Source organism: Macaca thibetana, chromosome 1 (genome assembly GCF_024542745.1).
Source record: "Macaca thibetana thibetana isolate TM-01 chromosome 1, ASM2454274v1, whole genome shotgun sequence".
Classification (NCBI taxonomy): Eukaryota; Metazoa; Chordata; class Mammalia; order Primates; family Cercopithecidae; genus Macaca; species Macaca thibetana.
This window is the reverse complement of record NC_065578.1, coordinates 35329334-35347092: the sequence shown is the minus strand read 5'-3', so window position 1 is coordinate 35347092 and position 17759 is coordinate 35329334. Positions and strand designations below refer to the sequence as shown.

The 17759-nt window shown below is 43.1% G+C and overlaps 1 protein-coding gene across 4 annotated transcripts in view; it reads right to left on the bottom strand.

Annotated features, from left to right (window-relative positions):
* The window catches only part of THRAP3 (thyroid hormone receptor associated protein 3), a 104025-nt gene that overhangs the window by 12004 nt on the left and 74262 nt on the right, over nucleotides 1-17759 (bottom strand). For all 4 annotated transcript variants that reach the window (XM_050797995.1, XM_050797980.1, XM_050798004.1 and 1 more), the window contains 5 exons: nucleotides 10426-10593; nucleotides 5851-6753; nucleotides 3365-4069; nucleotides 1566-1738; nucleotides 769-880 (listed from right to left, as the gene is read on the bottom strand). In XM_050797995.1, the coding sequence (XP_050653952.1) occupies nucleotides 769-880; nucleotides 1566-1738; nucleotides 3365-4069; nucleotides 5851-6753; nucleotides 10426-10562 (2030 nt within the window). In that variant the 5' untranslated portion in view covers nucleotides 10563-10593. The remainder of the gene's footprint in view (nucleotides 1-768; nucleotides 881-1565; nucleotides 1739-3364; nucleotides 4070-5850; nucleotides 6754-10425; nucleotides 10594-17759) is intronic.

Genomic DNA, 17759 nt, shown 5'->3' with positions numbered 1-17759 from the left:
TAGTCTTTAAACCTGCTGGGCTTTAAAATTCTTTGAGACAATCCTACAAGCTACCGCCTCTAGCCCCCAGGCAAATTCTTCCAAAGGAATCCAACTACCATGATTTAATCCATGACTAAACTACCATGAAATATTAATATATGGGTTTGCCTAAACAAATTAGCATTAGGCCGGGCACAGTGGCTCATGCCTGTAATCCCAGCACTTTGGGAGGCTGAGGCGGGCAGGTCACCTGAGGTTGGGAATTCGAGACCAGACTGGCCAACATGGTGAAACCCTGTCTCTATTAAAAATATAAAAATTAGCTGGGCATGGTGGCGCACGTCTGTAATCCCAGGTACTTGGGAGGCTGAGGCATGAGAATTGCTTGAACCTGGGAGGCAGAGGTTGCAGGGAGCCTGGTTGTACTCCAGCCTCGGTGGCAGAGCAAGACTCTACCTCAAAAAAAAGTAAAGAAAAGAAAAGAAACTAGCATTTACTCTACCTACTCACAGTAATTTCAGGCTAACATTTGCCAGCTCCCAGTAATACAGGAGTTAATCTATGTCAAGAGAGCTGTTTTCCTCAGGCCCAATGTGAGAGACTGTTGTCCCAAAGCATGTCCTGTACACTCTAAAATATAAATGCCTACAGCTCTCTTAGAGTCTGAAGGATGTTACCGTAAATTTTGTATTAAAGGTGCATTAGCAGCAGAATTTAAAACGGTGAGTTTAATGTCTGGTACAAAGTCTTTTATTACAACCTCCAGTATAAGGCCAAGGTCCTTACCTGTGTATCTCTGGGCTTTTCTTGTTTTTGGCTGCCTCCTGCTCAGTTCCTCTCTTTAGGTATTTAGTAAAGCGTTCATGTAATGTCATTCCTGAGGACCCAAAGTGATGCTCTGTTGGGATTAAAAGAAACACAGTATGTTACCAAAGGCAGACACAATGTTTTAACTCTTTTGCAGGAACCGGTAACCACAGAGATGCAACTAAAGTAGTTAAATCCACACAACAAATACACTGAGAAGAGGAAGGAAAAATGGCTGGTTCAAACACAGTCCCATATTGGGCATTAGATTTCCACTGTAGCTCCCATGTCTTAGGACAGAGAAGCTGGAAGCTTATTCTCCTCAGAAACACAGCACCAACTCTTGCTTGAGTTTATATTCAGATGGAACCTGCCAACTGGCCCAACCCAGCTTCTCCATCACTTCTCTTAGCCATTCCCTAACCTGCCCAACTCCATTTGCCCAGGGGGATGACAGAATACTTTGGGGGAAGAAATTCACACCACAAGGTCCGTAAGAGATCACTTAGAGGAGAGAAGACAGAGATGCTAGAAAAGTCATTTTGCTATTGGCTTTAATCTGTTCTCTTGGTCACAGGTTACCAGCATTTCAAAATGCTAAGCTCTGCAATTAAAACATGGAAACTGCTTCCTGAACAGAATTTCCTTCAAGCCAGCCCCTAGCTTCAAAGGCCCTTTAGATGAGATACAGGGCCCCCCAAAACTCCTTATCCACCCACTCATCCTTCTTCTAAGTGTGGAACACCAGCCTGAAGCAGGCCAGGGTCTGGACTCACCTTTAACATGGTGAACAATGGTCACTATATGTTGGGCAAACAGTTCTGAGGGGCTACGCTGAGACTGAGCTGATTGTATGTGTTGGAAAATGGAACGGAACTCCTGTTCCTTTTTGTTGCTATGGACTAGATCTCGGCAAAGCTTGCGTTCCTGAGCCAATAAGCCACTGGGTCTGAAAAAGAAATACGGGGAGGCCCAATTAGAACATGATATACAGAAAGAACATTAAAACCATAAAAATATTTTTTTGAAGAGTTTTAAATCTATCCATAAACTTCTTTTCTTCCTACCGAAGTTGAAAGTAACCTCAATGCACTGTAAACTATGGAAAAGGATATCCAAACTCTCTCTCTTCTTTTTTACTGGAATCTTCAAGTGGAGTGAAGTGTTAAACCTTAGTCACTGCTGGTTTTAACACACCCAACAAATGAGAAAGTATTTTAAAAGATCAACTACAGCTGGGTGCAGTGGTTCACACCTGTAATCTCAACACTTCGGGAGGCAGAGACAGGAGCATCACTTGAGCCCACGAGTTTGAGACTCCATCTCAATCAATCAATAAAAAGATCAGCTAGCATGACCAGCCAAGGCCTGATTCAGGGAGGTGATGTCATGAAGCGGCAGTGGGGTGTGGCTGGAATGCTGTTCCCATAGACTTCCAGCTGGCTGAGTAGTTTACACCAAGTAAAAAACCAGTTAGCCTTGGCCTCCCAACTCTTTCCTAAAGTTTAGGGGACAGGCGGTAGATGTATTGCCTTCCTTAACTCTAAAATTGTGGCCAGGCACAGTGGCTCATGCCTGTAATCCCAGCACTTTGGGAGGCTAAGGCACACAGATCACCTGGCTTCAGGGGTTCAAGACCAGCCTGGCCAACATGGTGTAACCCAGCCTCTACTAAAAATACAAAAATTAGCCAGGTGTGGTGGCAGGCGCGTGTAATCCCAGCTACTTGGGAGGCTGAGGCAGGAGAATCGCTTGAACCCGATAGGCAGAGGTTGCAGTGAGTTGACAGTGCACCACTGCACTCCAGCCTGGGTGAGAGAGAGAGGTTCTGGGCCAGGTACGGTGGCTCACGCCTGTAATCCCAGCACTTTGGGAGGCCAAGGTGGGCGGATCACGAGGTCAGGAGATCGAGACCATCCTGGCTAACACGGTGAAACCCTGTCTCTACAAAAATACAAAAAATTAGCCAGGCGTGGAGGCAGACGCCTGTGGTCCCAGCTACTTGGGAGGCTGCGGCAGGAGAATGGCACGAACCTGGGAGGTGGAGCTTGTGGTAAGCGGAGATCGCACCACTGCACTCCAGCCTGGGTGACAGAACGAGACCTCCATCTCAAAAAAAAAAAAAAAGAAAAAGAAAAGGAGAGAGAGAGAGAGACTGTCTCAAAAATAAAATAAAATACAAATAAAACTGCTACGTTATCTGATGGGGAAGGGCTATACTATAGACTTTGGTGACCCAGCTAGGAACGAAGAAGTGGATCCAGGATGGCTTCACAGGCAAAGCTATGTTAAACACAAGAAACAGTATTGGACTTGGGGGTGTAGTGATGAACAGAGAGTGAGCCAGTCAGTAAGGACTGAAGAGATACTTCATCACCCCAGGGATACTGTCCCCCTCAAAGCACACAATCACTCCGTGACACATACTCTCTAGTGAACACAGGTGGACATGAAAGTATCATCACTGAAGCTTAAGACAGCAGGGGGAACACAACAGAATGTCCCCAGGGAGAAGGGCTAGGAGACACCACTTAGGCCACTAAAGCACTGAGGATTAAGAAGAAGCACATCTCACCGTGCAAGGTCCTCATCAAAAGAGTCCATCCGGACATTGACCTGTGCCTCTCGAGTAATGGAAAAGGAAGACTTCCCCGTGGGAAAATCTCCTTTCACTCCCAGCTTGTCTCGGCTCTCAGAGGTCTTTCTTGGGGGAGGTGATGAGCTTTTCTCCTGGACTGCTTTGTAAGCAGTCACTCGGAAATTCTTCTCAGGCACAAAGCCCCTGTGCCCACCTTCGGTTCTCTTGCCCCGATCCTCCTTTTTGGATCTCTCTGGGAAAGACTCCTCCTCCAGCTCCTCTGTTTTCCTCTGCTTTTCCTTCCCTGGAGGTGCATATACCAGGCCCTCCCATTTGCCTGACTTCTCCTCCTCCTGGTTTTTGTTTGCACCTATGACTTTCGACATATATTTGGGTTCATCATCAAACTCAGATTCCTTCCTTCCCTTAGCTTTGTCCTTATCTTGATCATCCATCTCCTCCTTGTGGAAGTCAGCCATCTTCTTCTCAAAGTCATCTCGGAGCTTATACCTTTTGGGAGACTGACTGCCCCGAAAAGGCTTCTCGGAATCAGTTTTGGGAGCAAAAGAATCAGATTTCATTTTTCCATCACCCAAGCCTGTGTCAGAGAAGCTCCCTTTCTCTTTTATTTTTTCTTTATCGGTATTTGTTTGTTTCTGTTCCTTATCTTTTCCATTCTCTGTCTTCTGCTCTTCTAGATACCTAGTTATAAAAACACAAGAGAGACACACAAGAGGCTTCTTAAGCAACTTGCTCTAAAATAGTGCCTTACTGTTTTTGGTTTTGATTCTCTGAAAAAATATGTCTTATGGATTTCAGTATTAACAAAGGACTTTCTACGTGGTTACTTCCTAGTAATTTCTGAAAAACTACCATTCACAGTTCTATGAACTTGGCAATTAAGAGAAAAATACATGATCCATGGAGTTGTGTCTTACAAAAGCAACCAAAGAGAACAGCAAAAGTTATTTTTAGAATACTAAAAAACAAAAACAAAAACCTACTTACCTGTAATGTGATCTAGGGCAAAAAATAACTAAGGTCTTACCCAACCTTCACTCAGTCACTTAAAATCTGCTTTCAGCAAAGTTAACATAGAACACCTTGGACTGTTTTGCTTTTATACAACTCACATTTGGAAATACAAGTCTAAAAAGAGACTTCAAATTTGCTTCAAGTCACCTAGAAGATCTAAATATGAAATATACTGTGAACACAAATAAAAACAAAATACATGTTAATGGGGGAGAGGGTGACAGCAGCAAAAATCATCATTCTCTTTCTTATGGAAAAACAGAGCTCATGCTGAATTCTTCTAAAGATTCACAGTCCTGGCATGGAACAAAACTTATGCTTTAAAATAGACTTACTTGGGAGCTAGACTATGAGGACCCAAAGGCATAAGAATGATACAATGAACTTTGGGAACTCAGGGAGAAGGATGCGAGAGGGCAAGGGATTAAAAAACTACACACTGGGTACAGTGTACACTGCTCGGGTGATGGGTGCACCAAAACCTCAGAAATCACCACTAACAAACTTATCCATGTAACCAAACACCATTTATTCCCCCAAAAACCTACTGAAATAAAAATGTAAATAAATAAAACAGATTTACTGAAGCCAAGTACAGATTCAAAACGTCTCATCTGTACCATTAATGCAGAAAGCCTAATAATCAAGTCAAAGTTGTATTAATACAGCCAAGAAGAATCAAGGGATCAAAAAATATGCTAAATACGATAAAAGAAAAAAAAAAGGGAAACCACTTGCTGGGTTAGTCCCTCTTGACCACAACCTGGTCCCAATGCAACTTCCCTGTAACTTCTCAGCCATCCCAATCCATCCAACCATACAAACAAAGATTCATGTTCCAACTCACCGTGTCCCCCAGGGGAGAAAGACGGAAGCACTGTCATGTCCTCTCCTAACACGCAGCCGTGTTGGCTTCTACTGGGACATACACCCACCTTGTGGTTTTAAAACAAGGCCTTCCTGGACTAAGCCTTGGCCTTTCCCATTCTGCCCAGTCTCCTCAACTGGAGGATATTGAGGGTGCAGCTCTTCACCATGATAGGCTGATGCAGATCGAACATAGTAGATGGTGGGTGCTACAGGGTCTAAGAGCTCCAATGGCCATTCATTTTGGCAAAGACCATACTTTTTTTTGATAGCTGACCCACAAATCTCTACTGTTCTTTGGCTTACATTGGTAGAATCCAAGGCAAATTTTAAATGTGAAAACATCATTGCAGAGTAGTCTAAAGAAAGTTTATGCTGCAATACAAATTCAGGAAGGTAGGAAAGCTAGAGTTAACCTAAAGGTTTCCTTGGGTGATGCTTTTAATGTTTACTAATGAAAAGTCTAGGAAATAGGGATTACCTTTTACCATTAATCAGAGCTCTAACTTAGATCACATTACAATTAAACTGCCAGCTAGTGAGATAAAAACACAACCAGGCAGGGGAAATGAGATACTTGCCTCTTTGTATAGGCTGCTCCTCCTGAAGCAGCACTCTCCTCCTTCTGAGATGAGCCATATGTGGAGCCAGTGGATGGTGGACTTTTACCCACAGGGCTCTTTTTGGATGGACTCAGGGACCCAGAACCATGGTCGAACTGACCTTGGTGTGTCCCAGACTGATACCCAGCACCACTTGGCAGAGCTGAGCCCATCTGGGATGTGCTGGAAAGTGGAGGACTAGGTTTTGGCACGGGGCTAGGACGGGGTGACCGCCGCCTCACCACCACAGACTGGAGGGGGCTTTTGAGAGCTGGGCTTCGCTCCCGAGGACTCAGCTCAGAAACTGCTGAGGCCCGTGATGCAGAACCAGTGCCATAGGTGGCATCTGGCCATGGCTTCGAGCTCTCAGATGCTTTTGTATCTTGAGAGGTGCCTCCAGAGAATGTCTGATCCTTGGCCTCATCTCCCTGGTTATCTCCGGCAGCCTGAGATGGCCGGCTATCCTTGGAAGAGGACTTTTTCTCCTTTGCAGACTTGCGCTTAGAAGATTCAACTCGGCTATGGTTGGAGGAAGAACGGGAGGATGAGGAGCGCCTTGACCGGTCAGAAGACGACTTATCAGAGTTTCTAGAATGGCTCCTGGACCTTGGTGAAGGGGACCTTCTCTTTGGGGACCGGGATCTTGAACGGCCTCGACGAGGACTGTATGCTTGCCGGTAATTCTGCCAATTTGAGCGGTAGTTTCCATAGCCTCCTCGGTTATACTGGCCCCATGGATAAAAGCCTCTGTTGCGCCCACGGAAATAATAGGGCCTTCTATAGCCTCTGTTGTGACCTCGGAAATCCCGATTCTGATATACTCTTGGGTGGTTTCTTTCTCTGTTATGAGCTGGAGAATATGATCTGGAACGAGACCTAGAACTGGAATGGAAAGGAAAGAGACAAATGTTTGAATTTTTGACACAAGTGTTTTTATTCAAGAAAAATCTGTTCTGAAATCCCTGCCCTTATGTGTCACTCACTTTCAGTTTTGTTTTCAAAGCAAGGGCACAAATATTTAATCCCACTACGTATGGCCCTTACTAAGTACAAAAACATGGGTAAGAATCATTTGAACAACTGAAACACAGGTCACTTCATATTGCAGCACATTTAAAATGGAGGAGTACTTCTACAGTGACTGAGAAACTATCAACATTTTCTTAAGGTAGTCAACTACACAAAGACCATTTTAATATACCATAATAATAGCTTACAGTTTCACAGGCACAGGGATTTTAACAGGGCTGCAGGTCATTGGAAATGAGAGAAAAACTGCAAGCTGCGGTACCTAGACAGGTACTCTGACCCCTACCCACACTGTGGCAACACTTCACACCCTGTCCTAGTCAGCTCTCCGTTTTGTGCGTGACGAATTTCTTAAGATACCACTAAGGCTTGGGATCGTAAAAGTGTAGTTACAACACGTATACACCAAAGAAAACTTGGAGAATGCATCTGCTCAAAGCTTAAAAGAACTTACTAAAATCACATAAACAAAACATACAATATTGTTTTTTTAAATTGGGGACCTGGAAATGGTCTCACTACTTAGGCCATATTTCTGTGGCTGAGTACATGATCTTACATAGGTGCCACAAGAGGGCACTATCTGACCATAAGGTACCCAAGGACACATGAAGTTAGCAAAGAGGAACTAAAAAACCCCCCACCACCCCGGTGTGCACAGAAGGCTAGTGTTGTGTTCTTCTCCAGTTAACAATATAGAACTCTGGTAGAGCAAGGTGAATTTCCAGAACCACAGGCACTTGATAGTAACCTAACTTGGTAAAAAAAAAAAAAAAAACTGTTCATTCCTGAGCATCAGGCTTGTCAACGATGAGGAACTTTGTTTCCATCAAAAAGCCAAAAATTACGTATGTTGGTGTAAAAATCCACTGGGGTTCTTGGATCCACTTTTTCCATCTACTATGATATAGATCATTAACATTAAAAAATTACTCCTAAGCAGCTGGCTAGAAATAAGTAAAATTTACTAGAAAACTATTTCAAATAGTATTTTCTTTACATATAGAATAAAAACTCTTCAGTTAATCAGCAAGCCTTCTCATATCTGACTGGTAACAGATGCGTTTTTGTTTTTCCAAATAACTCTATTTAACAAATATACCAGTTTTTTTCAGGATTTAACAACTAAACAAAACAGTATTTTTAAGAAGAAAGTACATTCAATTTAACCTAAAGATAAAGTGGGATTGGTTTTCCACTATTTATTGCCCGCTGTCCTCAGGATTTTTTATCTACACCATGAATAAGAGCAACTGGCAAAGATATATCTTACTGCTGGCTGTTATTGTAATTAAGTACAATTAAAAAAAAAAAAACTTACCTTCCACACTTTTCATTTGAAAACAGTAACAATATAAGAAAAGAAGGGAGAGGCAGATGCAGATTACGAAAGTGAATATGACCCGATTAAAGGGCTATGCTTGAGGTAGGTGATCCACCACCAGCACTAAGGAGGGTTTAATTCATGTTCCCATCCTCATAGGCTACTGCTGCTTCTGTTACCAATTACTAGTGAGGGCCCTGGGCATACTGCATCCAAAACTCGCAGTCATTGCACAGATGCAGGAAAATGAGTCTCTGCAGATTGCAAATGAAGTTATTTAAGAGATGTCACTTAAAAGGATACAGTCTGTGAAATACAAGGAAATAATCAATTTTCTCCAATTCTGTAGAACTCAGCAGTTAGTTAATTTAAAGGCATGGTTTCTCAAACTCTCTGGATAGATACTTTCCTTGCAGGAGAGGGAAAACAAAAGAAAAAACCATGAAACAGATAGGCCAGAAATAAAAACTGAACATCCAGTGGCATATTTATCTGTTTCTAAAAAACAGAGACGTCAGACTACAATCAAGTATAAAAGCATACTTTCTAGTGGAGAAATTCCTCCAGAACAAGTCTCTTCTAGGTATATGATAGCATGTTAAAGTATCTCTAGACCTACCCCAGCACATAGTGCCTTCCTAAAATATTTTTTCCTCATTTGCCAAGTCAGTGAGCAACTGCCAAATGATTTGCAGAACAAGGAGAAAAGAACTGCCCAGAATTCCAGCTGTCATAAATACTTCAGAGTTAGTTAACATTTTTCAATTCAATTCAATTTTGTCTCTCAGTTTTGGTTGCATAGAGGCTATGCAACCAAAACTGAATAATTGGTAAATAATTGAACCAATTATTTAGTTTCTTCTAGTTACCAGATTAAATTTTAAAAAGGTATCTTTCATAACCAAATGAGCTAAAACTGAGGTTTAAACTCCCTAAATCAAGATTCTGGGTACAGGGTAGGAGTTACTAAGAGTCTTGCTTGTCCCATGGCTTTAAAAGCAATTTCCTGAGGTAGATAAATTTAGGGTTTCCCTTTTCAATATCTATGCATACCTACTTTTTCAGGATGGCTTCTCACAGACTTCATTTAACATCTACCTTGTTTTTGTTAAATGGTAAAAAACAAAACCACCAATCCTTTGTTTAATAGACCCCTTAGAAGTACTATAGGGCTCTGGAAATCATCAAGAGTAAAAGTTTAATCACTGACTTCTGAGGTTTATTTTAAATTTCATAATCAATTCATCTAAGACAAAAATTCTAGATACTCATCTGAAATAAACAGCAGGGGTTCCAAGTGTCAAACATGACAAATCATCTCCTTGCTAATATACTTCTGAGAAAAAGAATGAAAATGTTCAAAGATTCCCCTTTATTAAGTATTTAAATACACCAATATTTCCCAAACTCACATAAAGAAACTTGTATCTACTGAAAGCTTCTTATCTATCCACAAAAGAAAGTTAAAACACTTTTAAAGAATGAAAAAACCAACTCACAACACACACCAAGAGAGGAAAGACGCTGGAGGTTTGGCATCCTATTCCAAGACATAATTAAAATAGGGAAATCCACCTGAAGGTGTGAAAACTGACTGAATTAGGAAATATTGGCAATAAATTCAAAAGAAGTGTTCTTATGTTTAGTGAGATAAAATGATGTTTTCAACAGTGATTTTTAAGAAGTTTTAAGATACATTTACTAAATAGATGCAGCTTGTTAGTAATTGGCACACTGTATACAAATGACTCCTGGTTAAGTTTCTAAAAGTTTATTTTAGTGAGTTGAAGCTTCTTTTCCTTGCCATGTTGTTCATATTATTAATCCTCTTAGCTATCCTTTATTTGCGGTGATGCAAATAAACTTTGGTTCAGGCCTTCAAAAATACTTTGGTGAAAAATAATCAGCTATAGAGATTTGAAGCAAGCAGCTCAAATAAAAATAAAACGTTCTTTCTTCCAAAGTGGGTGGGAAATACTATGTGCTGGCAGAGGAAAGGAATCAGGCAATCAGCATGGCCATCAAAGCTGATCTGGATTTGTCGTTTAAAGAGACCCGGAATATCTTATAGCCCAACCCTGCACCTAAAGCCAACCCCCAGTCCATTTGACACTCACAGAGAAAGTCTAACAAAAGATCTTCAAACATCCACATCAACTGATGCAATGATTACCTCAATATACAAAGTCACACCCCCTTACCTCAGCCTGCGCTTCCTTGAACGAGAGAGAGATCGGCTTCGGGACCGAGACTTCGAAAATGAACGAGAACGAGATCTTGATGCAGATCTTGAGCGAGAAGAGCGAGATCCAGACTTGGATTTGTTTGTTTTTGACATCTCTGAAGAGAGGATCACTTTTCAATTATACCTTATGTAAGAAAATGCATTAGAACAAATGAGTGAGTTCCTTTGCAAATGTGAACCTCTGGACATTTTAAAAACACCTTTCAGGCCGGGCGCGGTGGCTCAAGCCTGTAATCCCAGCACTTTGGGAGGCCGAGACGGGCGGATCACGAGGTCAGGAGATCGAGACCATCCTGGCTAACACGGTGAAACCCCGTCTCTACTAAAAAATACAAAAAACTAGCCGGGCGAGGTGGCGGGCGCCTGTAGTCCCAGCTACTCGGGAGGCTGAGGCAGGAGAATGGCGTAAACCCGGGAGGCGGAGCTTGCAGTGAGCTGAGATCCGGCCACTGCACTCCAGCCTGGGCGGCAGAGCGAGACTCCGTCTCAAAAAAAAAAAAAAAAACACCTTTCTTTTAATCTGGGCAACATAAGACCCCGCATCTATAAAAAAATTTTTTTTTTTTAAATTAGACAGTCATGGTGGTGTGTACCTGTAGTCCTAGCTATTTGAGAGGCTAAGACAGGAGGGAGTGCAAAGTTACAGCGAGCTGTGATCAGGCCACTGTACGGCAGCTCTGGAGGAAAGAGCAATACCCTAGCTCCCCCGCCCCGCCAAAAAAAAAAGAGAAAGTGGCTGAGCATGGTAGCTCACGCCTATAATCCCAGGGCACTGGGAGGCCAAGGTAGGAGGACTGTTTGAGTCCAGGTGTTCAAGACTAGCCTGGGCAACATAGCAATATCCTGTGTCTACAAAGTAAAAAAAAAAAAAATTTTTTTTCTGAGATGGAGTTTTGCTTTTGTTGTCCAGGCTGGAGTGTAATGGCTCGATCTCAGCTCACTGCAATCTCCGCCTCTCGGGTTCAAGCAATTCTCCTGCCCCAGCCTCCCAAGTAGCTGGGATTACAAGCATGTGCCACCATGCCCAGCTAATCTTTTTGTATTTTTAGTAGAGACAGGGTTTCACCATGTTGGCCAGGCTGGTCTTGAACTACCGACCTCAGGTGATCCGCCCGGCTCAGCCTCCCAAAGTGCTGGGATTACAGGCGTGAGCCACCGCACCTGGCCTACAAAGTAAAACATTTTTAAATTAGCTGGATGTGGTGGTAAGGGCCTGTAGTCTTAGCTACTCTAGAGGCTATGGTGGGAATGGCCTGAGGCCAGGATTTTGAGACCAGCTTAAGCAACATAGGAAGATTCCCCCACCTCTACAAAAAAACACCTTGTTTAAATAAACTTTAAAAACAGAAAGTAACATTAAAAAAAAAGATGAAATGACTCATTTTTAAAGAACCCTCAATTTGTTCCAGCTCTTTATTAGACAAGAGTCAGCAGGGCGCAATGGCTCACGCCTGTAATCCCAGCACTTTGGGAGGCTGAGGTAGGCTGATCACCTGAGGTCAGGAGTTCGAGACCAGCATGGCCAACATGGTGAAACCCCATCTCTACTAAAAATACCACAAATCAGCAGGGCATACTGGCGGGCGGCTGTAATCCCAGCTACTCAGGAGGCTGAGACAGGAGAATCGCTTGAACCCGGGAGGCGGACATTGCAGTGAGCCGAGATCACACCACTGCACTCCAGCCTGGGTGACAAGAGCGAAACTACATCTCAAAAAAAAAAAAAAAAGAAAAGAAAAGAGTTAGCTTTCAGGGTCATTTTCCCACCAAGAAACAAATTCTCTCTTTCCTTTTCTCCCCCTCCAGAAAAGAAGAGCACCTCTAAGTTGCCCTGAGAAGTTAATGCCTGGTCTACAAGGTACAATTCTCCTTTATACTCCATTAGTGCCTTGGACATCTTCCCAGCAGTAAAAACTCTAAGTGCTAAAGTACATGTCCACCAAAGACAGTAAGAGTAAGGAATCTGTCAAAGATCACAAAGCTAGTTAATAGCCAAACCAGGCCAAAACTCCAGGGCCTATTCTATCACACTTCACTGCCTAGCAAGATTCTGCCAAGTAATGCCACCTCTTGTCTATGAAGGGAAAATAATAATCAAATATTTCTCCCTTCCTACCTCTCAGAATTTGAAGATCTCAGCTCAAAAGCTATCTCCTCAGAGGTTCACCCTGACCACCCAATCAAAAATAGCCACCCAGTCATTCTCTATGTCCAGTACATATCTTATTTGTTTCTTCAGAGCAAAACTCAGTATGTGAAACTATCTTGTTTACTTGTTATTCTGTCTTTAATTAGAATGTAAGCTCTATACCAACAGAAACCTCATCTTTCTTATTTAGTGCTGTATACCCAACACCCAGAATAGCAAATGTTTAACCAGTGTTTTTATTAATTCAATTTATCCTTGAGGAAGGCATTTTTTTTTCTTCTTCTTCTTCTTCTTTTTTTTTTTTTTTGAGACGGAGTCTCGCTCTGCCGCCCAGGCTGGAGTGCAGTGGCCGGATCTCAGCTCACTGCAAGCTCCGCCTCCCGGGTTTACGCCATTCTCCTGCCTCAGCCTCCCGAGTAGCTGGGACTACAGGCGCCCGCCACCTCGCCCGGCTAAGTTTTTGTATTTTTTTTAGTAGAGACGGGGTTTCACCGTGTCAGCCAGGATGGTCTCGATCTCCTGACCTCGTGATCCGCCCGTCTCAGCCTCCCAAAGTGCTGGGATTACAGGCTTGAGCCACCGCGCCCGGCCGAGGAAGGCATTTTTAATCCCATTTTACAGATAAGAATTTTGAGACATAGAGAAGGTAATTAACTTGCCCAAGGTCATATTGCCAAAATCCAAACCACAATTGGCTCGCTCATTCATTCATTCATTCAGACGGAGTCTCCCTATGTTGCCCAGGCTGGTCTCAAACTTCTAAGCTCAATGGATCCTCCTGCTCCAGCCTCCCAAAGTGCCTGGATTACATGCATGAGCCACCCCACCGAGCCTCACTGTTGGCACATTTAACTGCTACGTTATATTGCCTGTCTACTAGAGCAGTGTCTGGCATACAAGGGATACTAACGAACTTGTGGAACCAATGAATGCCAAGTGTCCACCCTTACCAAGTTTACAATCTGGTAAAGGTGACAAGATATAGATAAACTGAAAGGTGGTATTTATTTCTGTTATATTCGAATACTTGAATGTCAAGAACTGTCCGAAAGACAAAAAAAAAATGCCTAGGAAGCTGCTATAGCTCCAGCTCACTGGGGAAACAACCAAAATCTTAGAGACATAATTTAGAGGAGGACTGAGAAACCAACAGGAAGTCAGAGACAAAAGGTGATGAATAAGAGACTCCTAGATGAGGATGCCAAGAACCCACAGTTTAAATCCAGCCAAAAAGATTACACTGTTGCAAACTTTAGCAAGGTCAAAGATATTTCAATTTGGAGCTATTTTTGGCAGTAGTGTCACTATATGAAGTCAGAATGAAGGAGTAAGTTACTCAGGAGTGGGAGGTGGAGGTATAAACAAACAATTTACAATGAGAATATTAAAAATAAAAATACATTTTTTCAGTTGGTCTTAAGCATTATTTTGGGGTTCTCTGGGTTCACTCTTGCCAAATGGAGACCTTTATTTCTGTCACAAGTTCAGGGATATCTATCTATGTCTGCCTAGTAAGAGACTGTCTAACATTCTATTTTAACTTGGGTCAGAAATAAAAATCCATCTAGATGACTTACACAACAGGTGGATATTATCAGACTTTAAAAGAATAAAAAAGGGCAACAAGTTAGTGGAAAAGGAAACACTCAATTCAACACTCAGAAACCAGAAAACTTAAGAAGCTAATTTTCATTAAGATGAAGAAGAGCTGCCATATAAACACAGAGACAAACTTAACAATTCTGCACATATTAAGCTTACTAGAATTGACAAGTGCACTCAAGAGCTGCAATATCGTAATGCCCCCCGACCCCCATTCTGGAGTTTCCTCTTTAATGTGAACTGCAACTAATTATTTTATTTACATATTTATTTTTATTTTTATTTTTTTTTTGAGACGGAGTTTTGCTCTTATTGCCCAGGCTAGAGTACAATGGCACATCTCAGCTTACTGCAACCTCTGCCACCTGGGTTCAAGTGATTCTCCTGCCTCGGCCTCCCAAGTAGCTGGAATTACAGGTGCCCGCCACCACGCCTGGCTAATGTTTTGTATTTTTAGTAGAGATGGGGTTTCACTGTGTTAGCCAGAATGATTTCAATCTCCTGACCTCGTGATCCGCCCGCCTCGGCCTCCCAAAGTGCTGGGATTACAGGCATGAGCCACTGCGCACGGCGCAAGGACAGAATTTCAAATAGCCTTTTGAAATGATTTCAGCTATAATTCTGTCACTAGGAGAAAGAATTTATTTTCAAACTATTCTGCAGAGCCACTTGAGAGGGTAACACAAACCCATCATCCTTTTCAGAAGCCCAAGTCTTCTTGACTCAAACTGCTTGTCTAATTATCAAGCAGATCAATGGTCCTTGAAAACAGATGCGTTTTACTTAAAACACAACTGTGTTTCAAAAAATGTATCCTTACATTTATGGTCAAAACCCGATTGATGCCTGGTGGAGTGACTCTGTAATCTTAGTCCTTTGGGAGGTCAAGGCAGGAACATCACCTGGGGTCAGGAGTTTGAGACCAGCCTGGCAAACGTGGCAGAACCCCGTCTCTACTAAAAATACAAAAATTAGCCAAGCGTGGTGGCAGGCACCTGTAATCCCAGCTACTCGGGAAGCTGAGGCAGGGAGAATTACTTGAATCCAGGAGGGGGAAGTTGCAGTGAGCCAAGATCATGCCAGTGCACTCCAGCCTGGGCGACAGGGCAGGACTCCATCTCCAAAAAAAAAAAAAAAGGTGGGGGGGGGGTGCTGGGCACGGTGGTTCATGACTGTAATCTCATTCAAGCACTTGGAGAGGCCGAGGCAGGTGGATCACCTGAGGTCAGGAGGTCAAGACCAGCGTAGCCAACATGGTGAAACCCCCTCTCTACAAAAAAAAAAAAATTAGCTGGGCGTGGTGGCGGGAACCTGTAATCCCAGCTACTTGGGAGGCTGAGGCAGGAGAATCACTTGAACCTGGAGGGCGGAGGTGGCAGTGAGCCTAGATTGCGCCACTGCACTCCAGCTTGGGCAACAAAAGCTAAACTCCATCTCAAAAAATAATAATAATAATTTAAAAACCCAATTGATCATAAATACAAAAACTCATTTGGTTTTTCACTGTTATCAAAAACCAACTGACCATAAATTTAAAGCCAGGCATGGTGGTGCATGCCCACAGTCCCAGCTACTTGGGAGACTGAGGCAGGAGGATTGCTTGAGACCCAGGAGGTTGAAGATGCAGTAAGCCATGTTTGTGCCACTGCACTCCAGCCTGGGAGACAAAGCACGTATCTGTCTCCAAAATAAAACATAAATAAATAAATGTGAGCCAGGCGTGGTGGCTCACACTTGTAATCCCAGCACTTTGGGAGGCTGAAGCGAGCGGGTGGATCACTTGAGGTCAGGAGTTCGAGACCAGCCTAACCAACATGGTGAAACCCTATTTCTACTAAATATACAAAAAGCAGCCAGGCGTGGTGGCAGCCGCCTGTACACCACTGCACTCCAGCCTGGGTGACAGAGCGGACTCCATCTCAAAAAAAATAAATAAATAAAATAAATATGAGGCTGGGTGCGGTGGCTCACGCCTGTAATCCCAGCACTTCCTGGGAGGCCGAGGTGGATACAAGTCCCTTGTTGGATGTATGACTTGCAAATATTTTCTCCCATTTTGTAGGTTTTCTTTTCACTTTTTTTTTTTTATGTTTTTTGAGACGGAGTCTCCCTCTATTTGGAGTGCAGTAGCGTGATCTGGGCTCACTGCAACCTCCACCTCCCGGGTTCAAGTGATTCTCCTGCCTCAGCCTCCTGAGTAGCTGGGATTACAGAGGTGCAACACCACACCCAGCTCATTTTTGTATTTTTAATAGAGACGGGGTTTCACCATGTTGATCAGGCTGGTCTCGAACTCCTGACCTCAGGTGATCTGCCTGTCTCAGCCTCCCAAAGTGCTGGGATTACAGGCGTGAGCCACCATGCCCAGCTTTACACTTTCTTGATGCTGTCCTTTGAAACACATTTTGTTTTTTACTCTGATGAACTCTATTTTTCTTTTGTTGCTTGTACTTTGTGTGTCATGTCTAAGCAGGTTTTGTCTAACCCAAGGTCACAGATTTACTCCTAGGTTTTCTTGTAAGAGTTTTCTAGTTTTAGCTCTATGTAGGTCTATGATCCATTATGATTTAATTTTTATGAATGGTGTGAAGTAAGGGTCTAACTTTATTTATTTATTTAGAGACAGGGTTTCACTCTGTCATTCAGGCTGGAGTGCAGTAGTGCAATCTCAACTCACTGCAGCCTCAATCTCCTAGGCTCAAGTGATCCGCCCAACCCAGTCTCCTGAGTAGCAGGGACTACAGGCATGTGCCACCATGCCTGGCTAATACTTGTATTTTGTAGAGACGGGGTCTCCCCATGTTATCCAGACTGATCTCAAACTATTGGGCTCAAGCAATCCACCCATCTCAGCCTCCCAAAGTGTTGGGATTTCAGGCGTGAGCCACCACACCTAGTCCAACTTTATTGTTGTGCATGTGGCTATCTAGATGTCCTAGCACCACTTGTTGAAAAGACTATTCTTATGCCGTTGCATTCCAGCCTGGGCAATGAGAGTGAAACTCCATCTCAAAGGAAAAAAAAAAAAGACTAGTCTTTCCCCACTGAATTGTCCTGGCACCCTTGTCAAAAACCAATTAATTGGCCCCGCACAATGGCTCAAGCCTGTAATCTCAGCACTTTGGGAGGCGGAGGTGGGTGGATCACGAGGTCAAGAAATTGAGACCAGCCTGGCCAACATGGTGAAACCTCATCTCTACTAAGAATACAAAAATTAGTTGGGCGTGGTGGCACATGCCTGTAATCCCAGCTACTCAGGAGGCTGAGGTAGGAGAATCACTTGAACCCGGGAGGTGGAGGTTGCAGTGAGCCGAGATCACACCATTGCACTCCAGCCTGGGTGACAAGAGCGAAACTCCATCTCAAAAAAAAAAAAGCCCAATTAATTATAAACGTAAGGATTCATTTCCGAACTCTTAATTTTACTCTACTGACCTGTCTCTCCTTATGTCAATACCACAGTCTTAATTACTGTAGCTACATTTTAATATCAAAAAATGTGAATCCTCCAACTTTTCTCTTTTGTTTCAAAATAGTTT